This window comes from Pempheris klunzingeri, chromosome 15 (genome assembly GCF_042242105.1).
Source record: "Pempheris klunzingeri isolate RE-2024b chromosome 15, fPemKlu1.hap1, whole genome shotgun sequence".
Classification (NCBI taxonomy): domain Eukaryota; kingdom Metazoa; phylum Chordata; class Actinopteri; order Acropomatiformes; family Pempheridae; genus Pempheris; species Pempheris klunzingeri.
In genome coordinates, this window is record NC_092026.1 from 8,534,705 (window position 1) to 8,552,807 (window position 18,103).

Sequence of the window (18,103 nt, forward strand, 5' to 3'; positions counted from 1 at the left end):
GGTTAAAACAGTCTTACTATATTCAAAGCATGTAATTTGGCTTTTCGGGGAAGCCACTGCAAGGTTTTAAGTTCACATGACATCACTGTCATTAGACACAATGACATCATCACTGAGGACAACTTTCATCTCTCTGAAGCTCTGAAATGCCTGACTGAACACAATTTATGGTTTACAGCAAAACGATCCCCAGAAAAGTGATGACTGCTACTTTTCTGCTGCCATACTGTGGAATGAGTGTGTGGCACACACACACATAAACACACACACACAGTGACATAATGGTTCAGGTTTCCTCAGATTAAATATACAGCAGTGTGCCCCAATGAATGTAATGTAACTTGTGCACTGTACATATAGTATTTTTCTCCTCAGTTCTCTATAGCACACGTGAAAGAACAAACGTGACCCTGTTATAACCCAGAGACCCATGTCCAGTCAGCCATGACGACAAACTACAATCTATCTACAGTTTCGGTAGTCTGTTACACATAGTTCATGCCAAAGATACAATCTCTTCAGCCTGTATAAACTTGCACTAAAAAAAAGATGGAATATATGTTTCATCTCCATATGAATCATGCCACTCTGTGTGCAAATCTTGGAAGTGAATTTATTTAAATGAATACTCCTACATTTTGGGAAATATACTCAAGAGCTGTGGCAAGCTTAGCTTACCTTTTACCACAATTTCTCTCATGTATATGCATCAGACATGGAGCTGGAGTCATGAGGCCGTTAGCCTAGCTTAGCATAAAGACTGGAAACCTGAGGAAACAGCAACATCTCAAAAGTTAAAAAATACGCCAATGAGTACATTCAAAGCTCAATGATAACCATGTTGTATCTCAATTTTAAAATCTGTAGTCATAAAGAAAAGTTAAAACAGCATATTGCAATTTTACCAGGGATTTTTTACTGTATTAATTACTGTAGTCATTTTTTTTCATGACAAACAACTGCTGGACACAGGGACATCCTTCATTTTTGTCATCTGCTGCTTCCTGTTTTCATGCAAAATTAATTGGCTCCAGCTCCTTACTTAAAGACTTGGAAAGCTAATGAACAACGGTATTTCTTAAAATTTCTATTCCTTTAATGATGTACCATAGCATGCTGGCACTGCAATGGGTATAATAATAGTCATTGCAGTGCCAGCATGCTACGGTACTTTTGTTTTTTTGTTTTCTATCTTGGAGCTGCTGTTCAAACCACAAACCTTTTTTTTTGTTTTGCTTTTATGATTTCATGGAAACAGTACATTTATGATGCCTGTTGATGATTACTTGCTCTTATCTTGTCCTCTAGCCATGACCACCAGACTCCTGTGGAGGGCCCTGTGCCTGCTGGCCCTTCTCTGCACCGTGTCACAATTCAGCTCTGCAGACAATCACCAAGACGCCTCAGCCACAGAGCAGGGAGTCACCTTCAGCCACGTCTATAAAATTGACATACCGGGGAGCTCCAGTTGTAAACTTGAGAGCCTGCCAAGCCAGGACGACGCAGGTCATAAACAAAAATAAAAAATTAGAGCAAGAGCAGCAAATACAGACAAGAGAGGGAATATGAGTGAAATGCAGAAAGCATGGAATGGAAATCTGTAAATAACAAACGTGGTAGAAGCTGATGAATTTGATTATTTTTCTACATTTTCAACACAGATATATGTATGATTAAGTTGCATGTATGTCACTGTAAAGGTTATGATGCTAAAGGAATGTAGTTTGACATTGGACAAACCTACAGCAATAATATATTTTTTACCTACTGACTGCGTTATGAGTCAACCATTTTTATGTATATCTTTGACCTTCTCATTGTGTAATAGTGTGTAAAGCTAGCTAGATTATTATTTTTTTTTTAACCTAGAAATTAATATTATACTAAATATCATGCATCATTGTATGTGATCATTGTGACCCATTAAAGTATGCGGAAATTAAGAATTGAATTTGTGTCCCATTTTGCAGGTCTGCAGACAGGGACCACTACGAATGGAGAGAACGACGTCATCTTCAGACACAATATCAGACTACAGACACCAAAGTGTGACTGTGAGGAGTCTGAGAGCTTCAAGTCACTCTTGTACAGAGTCAACGGGCTAGAGGAAGAAGTCAACTACCTGAAGACTCAGTGTACTCAGGGATGCTGTGGAGCAGGTGGTGCTGCGGGTAAGCTGTCACTACCTAATATAGTTGGGAGGCTGAGCTGGGAAGTCAACTCTTGACCCACAATTCATAGAGGAGACAGGAGTTTGCAGTGGGGAGGAAGCTGCGAACAATCTTATTTTATAACCTGAAATATATATATATAAATATATATTTTTTAGATTCCTTTATAATAACCCTGGGAACCACAGTTCTATCCTATACCTATAAATGATTTACTCTCTTTTTCTCAAGGAGTGGACACAAGCTGTAGTGGCCATGGTACTTACCAACACGACACCTGCAGCTGCCTCTGTAACCCAGGATGGGAAGGCCCAGATTGCTCAGTGTCCTCCTGCCCTGATGAGTGCAATGACAACGGCCGGTGTGTGGATGGCAAGTGTGTATGCCATCAGGGCTACACAGGAGACGACTGCAGCCAGCTGATGTGCCCAGACAACTGCAATGACAAGGGACACTGCGTGGATGGAAAATGTGTGTGTTTCTCACACTTCACCGGCGAGGACTGCAGCATCCAGAAGTGTCCCAATGACTGCATTGGCAACGGCCAGTGTGTGGATGGACAGTGTGTCTGTGATGAAGGCTTTTATGGAGAAGACTGTTCATTAGGTGAGCCATTTAAATACAAACAAACAAATTGTGGATTTTCTTATTGCAAGCAAAATATCTTGTGAAATAGGTGTTTTTAGAGGGTTGGTGATGTGGGGAGTAGTGACTAGCCAGTAGCAATACATCTCTACATTAATTAATTTAATAAAGAAAGTGGAATAAAACGAGCAGGGAGCATATAAAAGAGTGAAAAATTATGATGTGGCTAAGCTAACTCACTAACTGAAATTTAGCAAGCTTGTTAGCTTGATCACTAATGAGACAATATATTTACACGATCTATTCAAAAAAACATGTTTATCATTGGCTTTAATCTGATAATAAAAGTGAATGGTGCAACACAGCTAGTAAGTTACCATAGCTTCTTCCTATTGGACTTTCACCCAGCTAAGATGGCTAGCTGTTGTTTGCTATTCACACTGTTGTCAAAGTTCACCAAACCTGAATTTGCATGTAGATTCACATCACCATCTATTGTTGCAAATTCAATTGAAATAAACTGATGTTGTTTATATGTTGGTGCTGCTGGGCCTTAAAGTGGACCAGATCTGCATTATTGCTGGCTTTTATGGTCAGACAGTCATTTTTGTTTAGACATTCATAAAGAAAAATGTTCACCAGCATATTTTCCAGTCTCCATGCAAGCACAGATCATTCATAAAGGTTTTGTTTCTGCGGGCAGGTCTACATGAATGGTGTCTGAGTAAGCGTATTCCATCGTGATCTTTTTATGGCTAAATTATATTTATGGCGTGCAGCATAATAACTTTTTATGACCTAGGCTTGCATTTAGTTTGATCTGTGTTTCTCATGAGAATTAAGATTCACATTTTACGTTTTTATTCCGTCACCTCTAAGACTCTGCTTGACATTAAGCTGTGAATATTAACTGGTATCTTGTGGAAAACACAGATGCCACACGGAGCTTTGGAGCCATTAAAGATATAACACTTGCCCCCCCAAAAGCCCAGTTCACCTTAATATAAATTTCCCTCCTGTAGGATCTACCTGAATGAATTCTTAGGACTTAGAGTAATCCATTAATGCTTGTACCATCTTATCTGCTGTCATCTCTTTGATTCATGCTACTGCATCCTTGACTTATCAACCGATCTGCAGTCGGCTCTTTTTTACAGCAGACATTTCAACCTTGCAGGTGTTACTAATAACATTAAGCTTTCTTCAGGTGTCCCAGTAAGTAATGGCTCTGTGACAATGAGCCAGCGTGCACAACACTGGTACACTGAACCTGAGGCAGCTAAATGGAATTCAGCCATTATTCATTTCATCATTTACACCTGTGCAACTAAAGATATGAATAAGTACACCTCTATTTAAATTACAGCTGTAGTCTTCTTATTTTTACAGCGTCAGCCTATTTAAACTTTCTATCAATAATGCATGTCATAAGTGCATTTAAGACGTATCGAACACCACTTCTGTGAGTAAATGGCGCATAATCTGGGTGCAAAGTAAGGCGCAAAGGGGTTGTATTCAGTCTGCTATTTAATCATAGGTGTGTTTTGGGCGTGAGATGAATTAAATCAACCAGATTGTCATCTCCCATTCCCTTCAAAGTCCAGGTGTGCCAGCACCTGGCACATTGCTATTTAAATGCCAAATGGTTACACACACAGCTGCACCGTCTATGTGTGCACATCTAACTATCTGAATAATGCACCCTGTAAATAGCAGGAAAATACTTTGCCATTGACTTTAAACTAGATTTTTTTGGTCAACAATGCAATAGCTTTCTGCTGCTTCAAGATAGCAATGTGGCAACAATGCACCTAACCGCATCTCATTTTAAGACCAACTGTGTATTTGCTGCTCACACAACATGGGCACAGGCAAGAAAATGACAACTGCAGTGGTCAGAAACTAGCAATGACACTGCACTGTATGCCATTTGTGCTTCGCAGCATGAGGTGGACATTTCACTGACCTGATTTGTAATAAGTTATTTGGAGGTGCAGAAAGTTTTCAAAAAAACTAAAAAAGAAACAAAATTAAGATGATAATCTTAAATTGGTGATATGATTTATATAATAGTTAAACTGGGAGACTATCCTGAAATTGATGTGGCATGATGTAATAGATCATTTCTCTAGAGAGGAGTTGCCGCTCTGTTATTTGACTACACAAACACACAATCTACTCGCAGTCAAAGGGACATTAGAGAATGATGTTTATTTTCACTTATTACCAACCTTTCATTCCGTTCAGGTTTGTAGAGCATGGTCAGCAATCAAAAGCTGCTCATTAGGAATTAACTGTGATTAGCAACAGTTTATAAAATCTGCATCTTTTTTAAACTGTGAAAGTTACAGTCAGCGCAAGCAAAAATGAGGTCTGCTGCACTATCTGGCCTAAATATTGTTAAATTGTTCTTTGCAAATAAAAAATCTGAGTTTAGGGGGTATTTTGCTAAATCAAAACCAAATCCACAATCAGACCAGCCATTAGAAGCATACTCCACCAATTACTCATGCTGCTACTGCTTTCTCAACCACCCCAACATGCTCTTTCTTATGTTCTGAGGCTTTTGATACTGCCAGTTAGTCTAGGATAGAATGATTATGAGTATAGCAGACTCTAAGAGCTCCTTCAAATAGCAGTCTTTACTGCCTAATCTTACTCCCAACTGTTTGCAATAAATGGTGAGTTCATCAACAAAAATGTCTCTAACTGAACCTAAAGTTACGGCGGTTATCGCGATGGCCATAGTGACCTACTTCTGTGGAATTCGAAGCCTCTCTCCAACTGTTATTTCAGATATAACAGCTGATGGGGCCCTTTCAGTGGGTTGACCCTGGGAGCACTGACAGCTATGGCCTCCAGACAACTTATGACACGGGGTCACATACTGTAATACCAAAGGAATATAGGAACACCCATCAGTCTTTTGGGCACCATCTAGCTTTGACCCCTAGAAGAAGCATCACCTTTCCCGCTAAATGCACTGCTGACCAAACCACTATTACTGTACGGCCGCAGGAGCAGACTACAAAATTGCATTCTATGGCAATTTAAAGGCAGGCAAGCAGAAAGGTGAGCAGCAGCATCCAAGCATGGACAGTTTAATTCACTGAGTTCACACAGTGACAGTCATTTCTAAGGAGATCTTAAAAATTTAGCTGCAGGTGAAAGGCATAAAATTTGTCTTTTTCAAAGTGTTCATTTCTTCGCTTTAGCTTTAAGATAAGATTCTGTATACGGCAACATCTGTCAATATTTGTCTGTGGCTTTTCTTCTTCTATATTTAACCCAGAGTACAGAGCACATACTTTAAACCAGAGGATTTTTAACAGTTGCTACAGGTATCGACCAAAAGAAGCTCAGCTAATTCCAGGTCAGCTGCAGTTTTAGAAACTAGAATACCAGCATAGATGGTTCGGTCCTCACAGTAGCAGGTCATTCATGTCAAACCCTTGATAGCGATTTAGTTTCTTCAAGCTGTGTTTTGCTCTGCAGAGGCAGAGAATAGCTAGAGACAGGTCTGCAGCTTCATGTGTAGGTGCTGTTGAACTTAGTCCAACACCAACAGTGGCACCGTGTCAGAGGAAAAGTCAGGGAGGAAAGGAAAGTGGGAGGTAAGAAGAAAAAAATACACCGTGTTGATTTTAGGTGTTAGTAATAATAGTGATAATAAGCACCGGGAGAAGAAGAGCACAAAAGCAAAACAGTCGAGACATATTTTGTTTTATGTGGCCACTTGCCATTTCAGCACCTGGATGATGGATGTCAATCTGCTCCGTGGGTGATGACGGCAGCATACCCCGTGAACCACAACTATGAATATACTATACGTCCAGTGTAGTGCAGTTTCATTCATTGCCACTGATACAGCTTCAATCTAATGTTTTTATATCACAATCAAAGGCAGATGCCACGTGGTTTAGAGCTAGAGAGAGATCAGTAGTGCTTTAACAAGAAAAATATGAAAGTTCTGTAGTCAGTCTGTGACTCTTGTCTATTCATCAGATTGTTGAACAAAGAGGAAAGTTTAGCAACCACATCTAATAAGATAATCTCAATATGATGCAGGTGAGATAGAACATAGTAAGTGCTTTAAGGTTAAATCAACACAGTGCAGATGCTTTGGATCTACTGTTTTACCACAATGTTCCCATTGAATTTTGTCCTCATCTCAAAATCATATTTGGCGACTTTTTCAAGTTGGGAAACTTATGAAAGAAAATAAGACACACAGGAATAACATAAATAAGTTGATTGAATTCCCATTTCATTTGTGCTGAACAACATTAACACTGATACTTCCTTAGCACTTGTTCGCTGCAGATTTATAATCTTTTTAAGAAATCCAAATATGTTTTTTCAGTCATGTTTTCCCTCTTCAATCTGTATTTCACTCATTTTCAATCAGAGAAGAAACAAATCACTATCAGTTTACACTTTTTCCAATCTTAATGTTAATTTATTCGCCCCAGCTGTTCTGTAATATTATTCGAGGGTAAAGATTGTTGACAGTCGTGCCTAGAGTAGCAACAGGGGGATATTAACTGCTACTGGATGGAAAAGGATTGGTACATTTGAGAAAAAAAACATGAGGCTTCCTGACTTTGCCTTGTGGAACAGCGTCTGAACCTGATGTGAATTCCTTCCCTGCCCAAAGTTATGGTTGACTCCTTCACCACTCGTTTTACTTTTTCCCCCTTGAAATATGCTTATGTGTGTGTGTGTATTGTGCTGTACTTCTCTAAATGTACCTCCATCTACCATTTATTTCCCTCCATCGCACCCACACAAAGTTCTTCTTGTTTGTGGAAAACCTCACTCTCCAACACTGCTGACTTGCTGTCCTCTGTGTTTTGGCTGCTGTTTTGTTATTGCACTCCCCCAAAGTCCTATACTTTCTTATTCGCCCCCTGTCATATTTTTTCCATCATCTCCACTGACGCTATTTGACCTTGTATAACCACTGAAAAGCAATGTTTTTATCCCAGTCGGTCTCAGGTTTGGTAAGAGACCTCAGTGTTAAAAATAATGTATTGTTTTTGCATGGTTCATGATCCTTTCACATGGTGTAAATGATAGCATAACAGTGTTACATATTTTTTTCGCCTTCCAGGCAACCGTTGGTTTCTGTAAATTTAGTACAGTGACTTCAGAGAGTTGAGCTGTCTATCACAGTGAACATCAAGTCAATATGTATTGATAGGGTTTGATTAATTTAGGGCTTTGGAAACATGGCATAATCTCTTCATTAAAGCCCTGAAATTGTGGTTTCAGGTCTCAAATATTTCCCTATACTATTAATATTCATTATTTAAAGTACAACAAAAGTTTGAGGAACACACTATCAGGTATTTTTTATTTAAGAGGTTAATTGTCAGCCGATCTGCTTACTCAGCATTATTCATTCAGTGCGGATGTGGTTTAAATCAGGTTTGACTGACTGTGCTTGCAAAATGGTAAAAAAAAACAACACACCCCTCCTTCTTTAAGCCAGTGAGAAGAACACAAAGAAAACCAAAAATATGAAAAATCTGTCACATGCCATAATCAAAATAGTTTCAGCCTGATTAAGAAAATGCCAACATTTTCATTGTATCATGTATAATTGGTATACAGAGATGTAATGAATGGATTATAACAGACTGTAATGCAGTGTTAATTCATGTATTTGTTAACAGCTATAGCTCCTCCTGTGGATGCCCTTATACGGAGGCTGCTGTATAAACAAATAATGAATCATAATGTAGTGAAACACAGTCGTATTATAAGGTTTATCGTCATAGGAGAAGTTAGAATTGTTAACAACAACTTACAATTGCGCCATAATCTTTTACAAGCCATTTATTACATGTATATTGATGACACATGATAAATGGGGGACTTAAAGTGTTGAAGAGAAAATCAGGGCCTTTACACAAATTTGTTAAATGAGGCTGAAAAGCATGAAGATGGGAAACAGTCGAGGAAGCAATTAAAGAAACAGAACAGTCTATTCAAATGTGCTGCGACTTAAACATTGTCTCTCTCTGTCTGTCTTTGTCTTTCTCTCTCAGTCCTCGGCCCTCAGGGTCTGCAGCTGGTTCAGGTGACCGATGTCTCCCTCCTGGTTGAGTGGGAGTCAGTTCGTGGGGCAGAGTATTACATTTTGACATATCATCCCAAAGGCGATGAGAGTGCCCTGGAGCGAGTAGGTTTTCTTTTCTTCGTTTTTGGTCATATCAGTAGGTATATCAGTGTCAGGTATACACCATATAACCCTAGTTTTCAACCCACTGCATTGTAGGTTCAGATTCCCAACAGACAGAACTCCTACCTCATCACAGGACTGTCTCCTGGGATCACCTACATTGTCCAGGTGTATGCTGTCATCAATGAAATGCAAAGTGAAGCAGACGAGATTGAAGCTACCACAGGTGAGCCCAGACCGCTGTGAACAGGACTAAAAAAACAAAACGAAACGTCCAAAATGTCCATTACCGGTGAAGTGGAATGGGGCTGAGTGCAGCATGTTACCTTTAAATGTGTCCATGGTTTAGGCCAAAGGCAGATGTGACCTATTAATGGCTCAAGTGGCAGGGAGGCCAGGTATGGTCTGCAGGATTTAGTCAAACCTTCTGTGGATTAAATGATCACATTTGAGGTCAAATGTGAGTACATGTGTAATGAGGCATGAAAACAATCTTAAGCTCTTAAATGGTCAAAGGAAGGAGGTGTTGCAGATGAAGAAGGAGAGAGGCAAGCACACCACAGGAGGATAGACAAGTGACAGGTCCCCTTTACTCTCCAAATAGTGCAGATTTGAATAATAACACCTTCTGTCATCACTTGGATGGTCACATTTTAGTGTTGCACTACCTTGCAGTTTTTCCCCTAAATCTATCAGCATGTTTTTTCAAATGCTATGCTGAAAAGTAATGAACAACCTGAGGCCTGTGATTACGAAGTGTTTCATTAAGCGCTGGTTTGTTAACCATTACATTTAAAAGTAATTACAAGGAAATGGCTTCACGGATGTGTTTAATGGAAATCGGACTTGCTCACAGATGTGGTAGAGACAGATGTGAAGAGAAAGAGAGATTACTAGGCAGGATTGGTGGGTGTGAGTGAGAGACAGACAGAGGGAGAGAGAGATTGGGTTTGACTCTAATGTGTGGTCAGCCTGGTTAGCCATGGAAAACCTCACAGAGCATGGCATTCCCATATGGGCATGAGAAAACACACCATCATCTGGCTTATGGTTGTGTGAGCAGTAGACAGCATGAGGCAGACATTTCACTGGTTCCATAGTTTTCAACTTCAAAAGATGATCTACTTCAAAAGAGGGTTTAAGTGAATGTTTTTCTTTTTCTCTTAGAAAAACACAATAGCTGGCATAAAGAAATGCTAACCCTTTTCATTTGGTTCCATTTGTTTTCTTTAATGGTTTTGTTCTGTGTTTTTCCATCATATGCTGCAAATTCTGATTTCCCTCCTGGTATTACTACTGTTCTACATGGTACCTATCTGTACATGCGCTTATAAGTATTTCATATATTTTTGAAATGGTAGACGCATGGAAAAGCATTTAGTGTTTCTATTTTTTGATAAATGCCCCTGTCTGGACGTGCAGCAACTCCTGTAACTCACAGTATCCCAGAGATATAGTAGATTAAGCCAAGACAAGAAGCACAAGAAGAGAAGAACGATCAAGTCAGCGAAAACAGCATAATCCAAAGTTTGCTTTGGATGAATGAGTTTATTGAATTGAGCCAGTGTGTGATGTATTGCTCATGCATTCAGCTTTTCAATTGTGAGAGAGAGAATGTGATATCTCTCCTGTCAAATGTTACGTAATCTGGCTTTGAATACATGTATAAGCTTCAGTGTGTGGTTTTCCTGACATTTCATAATTAGGAGGACTGACTTTTCTAATAGAGCAAAATACTCTAGCAACATGGTTGGTTACCACATTTTCTAGATGTGCAAAGGAGAAATCCCTATATTGCTCTCTCCTCAGGAAGGTCACGTTTCTGGGTGATATTCATTGTCTAGCTCAAGGACACTGAAGCCGAGCAGGGCAGATGCTTGTGATTATAGAGGCTTTAATGCTGGGTTTCCAGTTTATGGGTCATGCCTGTACTCCCAGTTCCACCTTGTTGTCCAACATTTGTATTCTTCCCAGATGTCTCAGCTATTGATGATATCCGAGTTCTTGGCCAGACAGAAGTCTCTATCGAGGTAGAATGGAAGAACCCACCAGCTGAGGTGGATCACTTCAGGCTCACACACACTGACCCGGCAGGACAGGAGGAGGAGCTGAACGTACTGAAGAGCCAAGAGGCTCGCACCAAACACACTATTGTGGGTAAGTGTTGAAACAGACAGAGCACAGGTATTCACAGAAGACATAAATACATGTAAAACCCCAGAAACCTTCGAGTTCACTTCTGAATCGTTGTGTCCTCATCTCAAACTCCCTCAAGTCGGCTAACCAGTGCCTCGTACTGGTTGTTACCATAGCTCTCAATATTAAATCCTCTTTTGTTGATGTTGTTCCTGCTTTATTCTGTATTGTTATGCTAGTCTTTTGAAAATTGCTAAGTTTTAAAATCATGACTTATGTGCTTACATAAAAAACCTATTCATTAAATATGTGCACTCATGCACACACATTCTGTCTGAAAATACACCTCTTAATTATATCAAAACTAACATATTATATAATACTGAAATATATAAAATAGAAATATATGTGATGTATTGCAATAAAAAAATGTCGCATATATTAATATCACATGTTGTACCTGGGTTGACATGATAGAGGATAACATTTGTCTAATAGTACAGAGCTGTGGTTCCCCACTGTGCTGTCTCATGAGCCCTGTCTGCTTGAGAGGCTTTATGACCACAAAGGAGTAAAGTCAGACAAAATACACATGTGGTACCGTATAATGATGTAACAGAAATGTTTTTTAAATCATCTTGTAACCCACATATTGGGAACTACTGATACTGAGTATGATTATGGTACAGACTACAGTTCATGACTTTCTCTTTTTTTCCTGTCTTTCTTCAGGTCTGTTTCCAGGAACAGAGTACCAGATCTCAGTGCAGGCCATCAAAGGAACCACTGAGGGAAAACCCGCCTCTGCCACTGGTGCCACAGGTCGGTGTCAACACATAAGCATCCATTTAACCTAATGTGTTACTTAGTGACCAGTGCTTAAGCAAATTCTATATATCATCAATAAGCACAAGAAGAGACCAATTTTCTTCAAATGGACTACCGCTTGACGGAAATTGCCAGCACTTTCATTTGCACCACCACTGACTGTGTCTGAATTGGCTGACACTTAAAACGACAGATCATCCACTTGAGGAAGTGAAACATGTCAAAGAAACAGTGAGCATATCCATATTCCACTGAGTTTTGAATTTTGTGCAGCATCCCAGACAGCTCTTAGCTCGTGTCAAGCCGACCATAATTTAACAGTGGTCAGAACCTAATAGGAAAAACACATAATCTGTCATACACACTACTGACATGCTGTATAAGACAAACCGATATTACCAGACACCGCCAATGATAATAGCATAATGAATACAGCCAACAAGGAGCATGATTGTGGGTTAATGATAGAGGGCTGGAATTTACAGCCTAATAACCTGGGCAGGTCCTAATGGCTGTGGTGAGACTGGTCACTAAGGGGAAACACGATATGAGTGCTGTAACTACTACAAGATGCGCCCTGATGGTTAAGGTGAGAAGGTCCGTGATTTACAGAGACCATCTGGTAATGTTGGATTTTAGCAGTGTGGCATTTAGTTTAGACACATTTGGCCTAACCATGTTCTGGACTGATGTTAGGACGTGAGGAGGAATTCATTGTGCTGTTTCACTTTAACAGCTGGTCATGAGATTCAGTTTCTTTTAAGTTATTTAAGTGACTGACAAATTGTCCACAATGGCATGACAGGTCTTCAGTTACTCCCATTATTCTGCTCGTTTGCGCTTTTTCATTTTTCACTTTTCTGTCTTTCATTTCCATTCCTTTTTTTTTTTATCCTTTCACCTTCGCTCTCATCCACCCTCAGAGCTTTCCCAGTTCAAAAGCAGTCTCCAGGTTGATGGCATTTCGTATTTGAGAGCCTGAGGCAGCCAATTTAATGGTTTTTAGTCATCAGTGTTAGCTAGGTACTTTTCACCTCTCTTCTTTTGCAGCCAGTCAGGTACTCAAGGCCCCCTGTCACTGCTAATCTTTTTCTCTTTGTGTGAGTGTGCCACCTACTCGTGTGGTAATTGCATGTGTGTGTGTGTGTGTGTGTGTGTGTGTGTGTGTGTGTGTGTGTGTGTGTGTCAATGTGCTAATCTACACTAGACAGACAGTGGCTTGTCTCCACTCCAGTAGCTACTATTTCATTTTAGGTGTTGTTGGGCTTCACTATACAGTGAAGACCGCATGTTTCTTTGTCTGTAAAACTATTGGGCTCCTTTCCCCAATGCCCCCCAGTTTCACAGATAGGTGTGAAATCACCCCCGCGCCCAGCTCCACAGTCACCATTGGCCGGAGGGGACACATGATTTTACGACCGCAGGCCCACAAAACCAGTTCACCCCCACTGAACTCTCTCTTTTTCTCATCGTCTCTCCTGAAGTGGAGAGACCAGCTCTTTCTCATCGTCTCTCCTGAAGTGGAGAGACCAGCTCCTTTCTCATCGTCTCTCCTGAAGTGGAGAGACCAGCTTTTTCTCATCGTCTCTCCTGAAGTGGAGAGACCAGCTCTTTCCTGGTCCCTCTCCTCCTGCAGAGGAGAGACCAGCTCAACTCAGCTAAGCTCTGCCTCAGTGTGGCCTGTCCAGAGCAGCCACCTCCTTCATGGTAGCGACACAAGGTCCTGCCTGAAGTAAGCAGATCAGCGCCAGCAGGCACGACCCAGAGTCTGCCAGCTGATAACGAACAACAGGAACACACCAGCAAGTTAGCACAGAGCTGCTAACTAACAGGAACAAAGGAGCGACCGGATTCCTCCAGCCTGCAACCACACAGCACGGACACGAACCACACCTTTCCTCCAGCAACAAGCTGAGAAAGCAGCACCCTCAAGGACACTTCGTCTCCCCTTTTAAGGACTGGTAACAAACTCTAACTGGGCATAATTAGCATAGCATTACTGCATACATGGTTTACCCTTGTTAATGTATTGACTTGCTTTAATGTTCCTTGAGTTTGATTATTGTGATGTGTTGCAGATTACTGTGCATCCATTAAGTTTAGTTGATGTTAGCCTACAAACTAACCATCCTGTCTTAACCTGCACCTTTATCTCTCTCACACACACAGTCTGGCAACAGGCCACTGAGGGACAAGGCTAAGCTAACAGCACTTAGCTTTCCTTTGTCTGCCTCTGACCCACACCCCAGGGGGTCTGGCCATCACCATTTGGTCTCTCTCCCCCACCTTTGTGGGACCCATCTCACATTCCTCAGCCTTATCACACACACACACACACACACACACACACACACACACACACTCTTACACTCATATTATTTTAGTTTAGTCATAGAGATTTAGTTAGATTGTTTGATTGATTTTGTTTCTGCAACAGCAGATGTCTTTAACACCTACTCTGCTTCAGCCGTACTTACAACCAAAGTACAAGTCCTTAATGCATAACAAATGATGTCCCTGAATTTTGCTCTGTTTTAATAAACGTTTTAATACTTGCTGTCTCCGTTAATGTTGTACAATTGTGGACACTGCCAACCTCTACACTGTCAAGAACTCCAAAAATCCTTCAGCTAGCTATCAATGTGGTAATTTTGGTAGTAATTATTAAATTAATTATAAAACATAATTCCAAATTGATAGTTTAGTATTTTTATGAGACTAAATCAATTAGAACGGCTGTCTTTTCCTCGTTTTTCGAGGTGGTGCCCCAATCGAGGTGGACTTTAATCAAAGTTCATTCATTTTAATAATTATTAATTATCTTTGATAATTATTAATTATTTCTGATAGCCAAATTGAACATTACCACTTGTTAAAGCACAACAAATGGTGCGTCCCGTGTGAGGCAGAGTACTGTTGGCAATTGTTCATATTTGTACAATATTAATTTTCAGCAGAATTTTGGTCAAAACCAAAATTTTTGATAAAACTTTAAAACGAGCAAAATTATCATTTTTAACCACTAGTCAGTCACAGAAGTACTTCCAGCTGTACTTTCAAGTGCATTGTGGTGAAAATCAATCTAACTAAATTAAACTAAAAACAATTTGAAGAGTTAGTGTAGTGTTACTGTGAGTTAAGGCTAAAGCTAATGCTAATACTGGTGCCTATGTTTGAAAGCAAACATTGAAAGCCCCATAGTGTTACATTTAGAGCTTGCTACTGCTGCTAACCTTTCAGGTAAACCTACCCTGTAGGAAGAATTTGGTTCTGCATTTGAATGTCACACATTCAATGCAATCTGTCCATTCGCTGTTAACTAAAGTGCTTCGTGTTTGTTAAGACACAGCGTGCCACCGGCCCTGTGAACTTAGAGCTTGAACCTGGCTGTTACTGCCGTGCATTTCAGCCTGATTAAAAAATAGAGCCTGAGAGAGAGCCACAGTGTGCTATCAGCCCTGTGAAGTTAATACCTAGCTGCAACTGCCACGTGTTCCAGCTTGAGTAACTTAAAGAGACAGTCCTAACTGTTACTGCCGTGCATTTCAGCTAGAGAGTCAAAATTTTGGTGAGTAAACTTTTTTTGTGTAAATCTACATTTACCTTAATTGGCCGTAGTTTGCTATTCCCACCAGTTCCACTAGATAGTGTATAGCTACCTTCTAGTGTAGGCCACCACAGTGTTAGGCTAGTAGTATTCCCCAAGCTACACTTCAAGGTGTCTGCCACCGCAACACCACAGCCAACCATTTTTAAAATCATCGCATTTTAACTTGTTTTACCTCACCCCTTTTCAGGCAACAATGGAGAACCCCTGTGTAGAGCAGTTTATTTCTTCCCTAGCACAGAGCCTAAAGCCTGGCTACCCCGAATTCATCAACAAATTGAATTTCAGTGAGTGTACAGAAGAGATAGACTCCCTACTAAACAACAGGTGTGATGCACAGACTGCATCCAAGGGCTCCTTGTTTAAATGCTTGCTTTTGACTTTTCACAGGCAAACCAGCCTCGCCCTTCAGAGCAGAGCAGCCATAGAGAAGGAGGTAGAAATCCTGAGAGCGCAAAATGCTAGCCTCTTCCATGAGGTTCAGACGGCTAATAAGAAAGCCCTGCGCTACTTAGAAGACCTGCACACAGCAGAGTTAGATCTCTGTTCACAGAAAGAAGAAATGTATAGACTGAAGTCAGAACATTTGGCCCGACCAGAGTCAATCAGCCAGTGTGATTCCGGTTACTCCGATTCACACTCTTCTACCAGTGACAGGTTCAGTTTTTCCCCAAACAGAGGACATGAACTATTCCCACCTGAACACAAGTTCTTGGGAATGAAGTCAGCTCCTCAGCCTCCGCTGAGAGACCGAGCTCAAAGCCACCTGACTTCCCATTCCTCTGAAACAGACATAGAGGAGTTGTCTAGTATATCTTCTAGAAGATATTCCGTCCCAAGTCCCTCATTCACATCATTGCATGACACATTTCTCCATGCTTGTCCCTCCAAAGATGGGACTAGAACAGTCCAGGACTGCTCAGCCTCCTCTCTGCATCACCGTCAGAGTGGCCGCTGTTCAGCCCCTGTTCTTCCACCACAGAGAAGTGTAGGGCATGAGTTACATATCAATGACACTAGCTTAGTCTCGCCTTCACAGAGTCCCCGCCTTGAAGAGCTTGAGCTTCTAGCTAGAAGCATTGACAGGTTTGATCCAGACAACTGTGATCACCACGTTGAGGACTATTTCAGGGAGCTAGACTACAACTTAATTGACTTACCCCATGCAACTGAAAGGGAGAAAGTTAGACTTGTGTGGAAAACCAGCTCTAAAGCGGTCCACAAGTTTATACAGTCACGACCTCCCAGTGTCAGAAATGAGTATAAATTGCTACGTCAAGCACTGACAGAAGAATTTTCCTGTGCTACTGACGACACCACAGCAATAGTTGCAGCCCTACAAATTAAACATGCCCGTCGTGAGCATCCAAAAGAGTACTACAAACGTTTGAGACACGCATATTTCCAGGGAAAGAATGCACCAGGCTTAGAAGAAAGCTCCACCTTCAAGGCCTTATTCTTGAGGAACCTCCACCCATGTGTGCGCACTCACGTTGTACTCAGGACACAGGAAGGTGACCCCTCATTGCAGGAGATCCGGAAGATAACACAGGTAGTCTGGGAAACTATTGTCTCTTCCAAAGCAAGGGGGGGGACAAGTGAGCCACCCAGCTCACACACCAAGGTGTCACATAGGTCAGCTGCCCCAAAAGTTCACCCTCACAACAGACGAAAGGGGGGTGACAAAAGACCACATAGGGACACTGAGCGTAACCGCCAGGTCCGTCCACTGCCCAGGGATAGACACTCCGAGCACAGGAGCAGGAGACTGCCATACGCAGAAATCCAGGCAAGGAACAGTGACCAGGTAGCGTACGGGTCAGATGATGACTACAGCATCTCTGACTGCAGCTCAGAACAAGGCACTGACAGTGACTTTGTATGTCTCTCTCCCTCTGGCTACCAGGAGCGTTACAGCCCTGAGCCACGAAAGAGTAAGAGCTCCAGAGCTCACTCCTTTTGGTCATAGCAGCACTGACCGGATGACAGACACCCAATCTTGCATCTCACCTTCACTACAGTTATTTAGGCAAATTTGAATTTGTTAGCAACAGCAGCAAACTCGTTTGAGCACTCAGTAATAAAACAAACATTACTGAAAGCCTAAATTCTGATTGGATTCAACACCACTGCTCAACTTCCAAGTACACTTGGACCAACTTCATATTTTGTCAGTAAAATCATACAAAACACACGTAGGACACACTGTTATGACTTTGTCATTTTAGGTGCCTCTATCTCTGCTACATAACACACTGACATTTCCTGTTCCCACTAACCCTCACTAACAACTGAGAAACACAGGTTATTAGGATGCAGTATGTCATTGTTGTGTATGAAGAACTGTTTTGTAACGTATGTCTGTTCTAGCTTAGCCAAGATAGATTCAGCATATGCCCAGTTGGATAACAAACTGCCCAGTAGTTACCAACTTGTTTCACCTGGACTGACAAAAATGAACAATGGCCGAAACATGCACAATTATCCCATCAGCATCCCACATCAGGTGACATCCTGATGGCAGGGGGGATGTTGGGCTTCACTATACAGTGAAGACCGCATGTTTCTTTGTCTGTAAAACTATTGGGC

At 41.2% G+C, this 18,103-nt stretch overlaps 1 protein-coding gene across 1 annotated transcript in view; it reads left to right on the forward strand.

Moving 5' to 3' along the window:
- The first annotated feature begins 1,310 nt into the window (after positions 1-1,310).
- tnn (tenascin N) overlaps positions 1,311-18,103 on the forward strand; it is a 39,899-nt gene continuing 23,106 nt past the window's right edge. The window contains exons 1-7 of the mRNA XM_070845297.1: positions 1,311-1,506; positions 1,971-2,171; positions 2,403-2,777; positions 8,810-8,943; positions 9,040-9,169; positions 10,918-11,100; positions 11,812-11,901. Of these exons, the coding sequence (XP_070701398.1) occupies positions 1,311-1,506; positions 1,971-2,171; positions 2,403-2,777; positions 8,810-8,943; positions 9,040-9,169; positions 10,918-11,100; positions 11,812-11,901 (1,309 nt within the window). The remainder of the gene's footprint in view (positions 1,507-1,970; positions 2,172-2,402; positions 2,778-8,809; positions 8,944-9,039; positions 9,170-10,917; positions 11,101-11,811; positions 11,902-18,103) is intronic.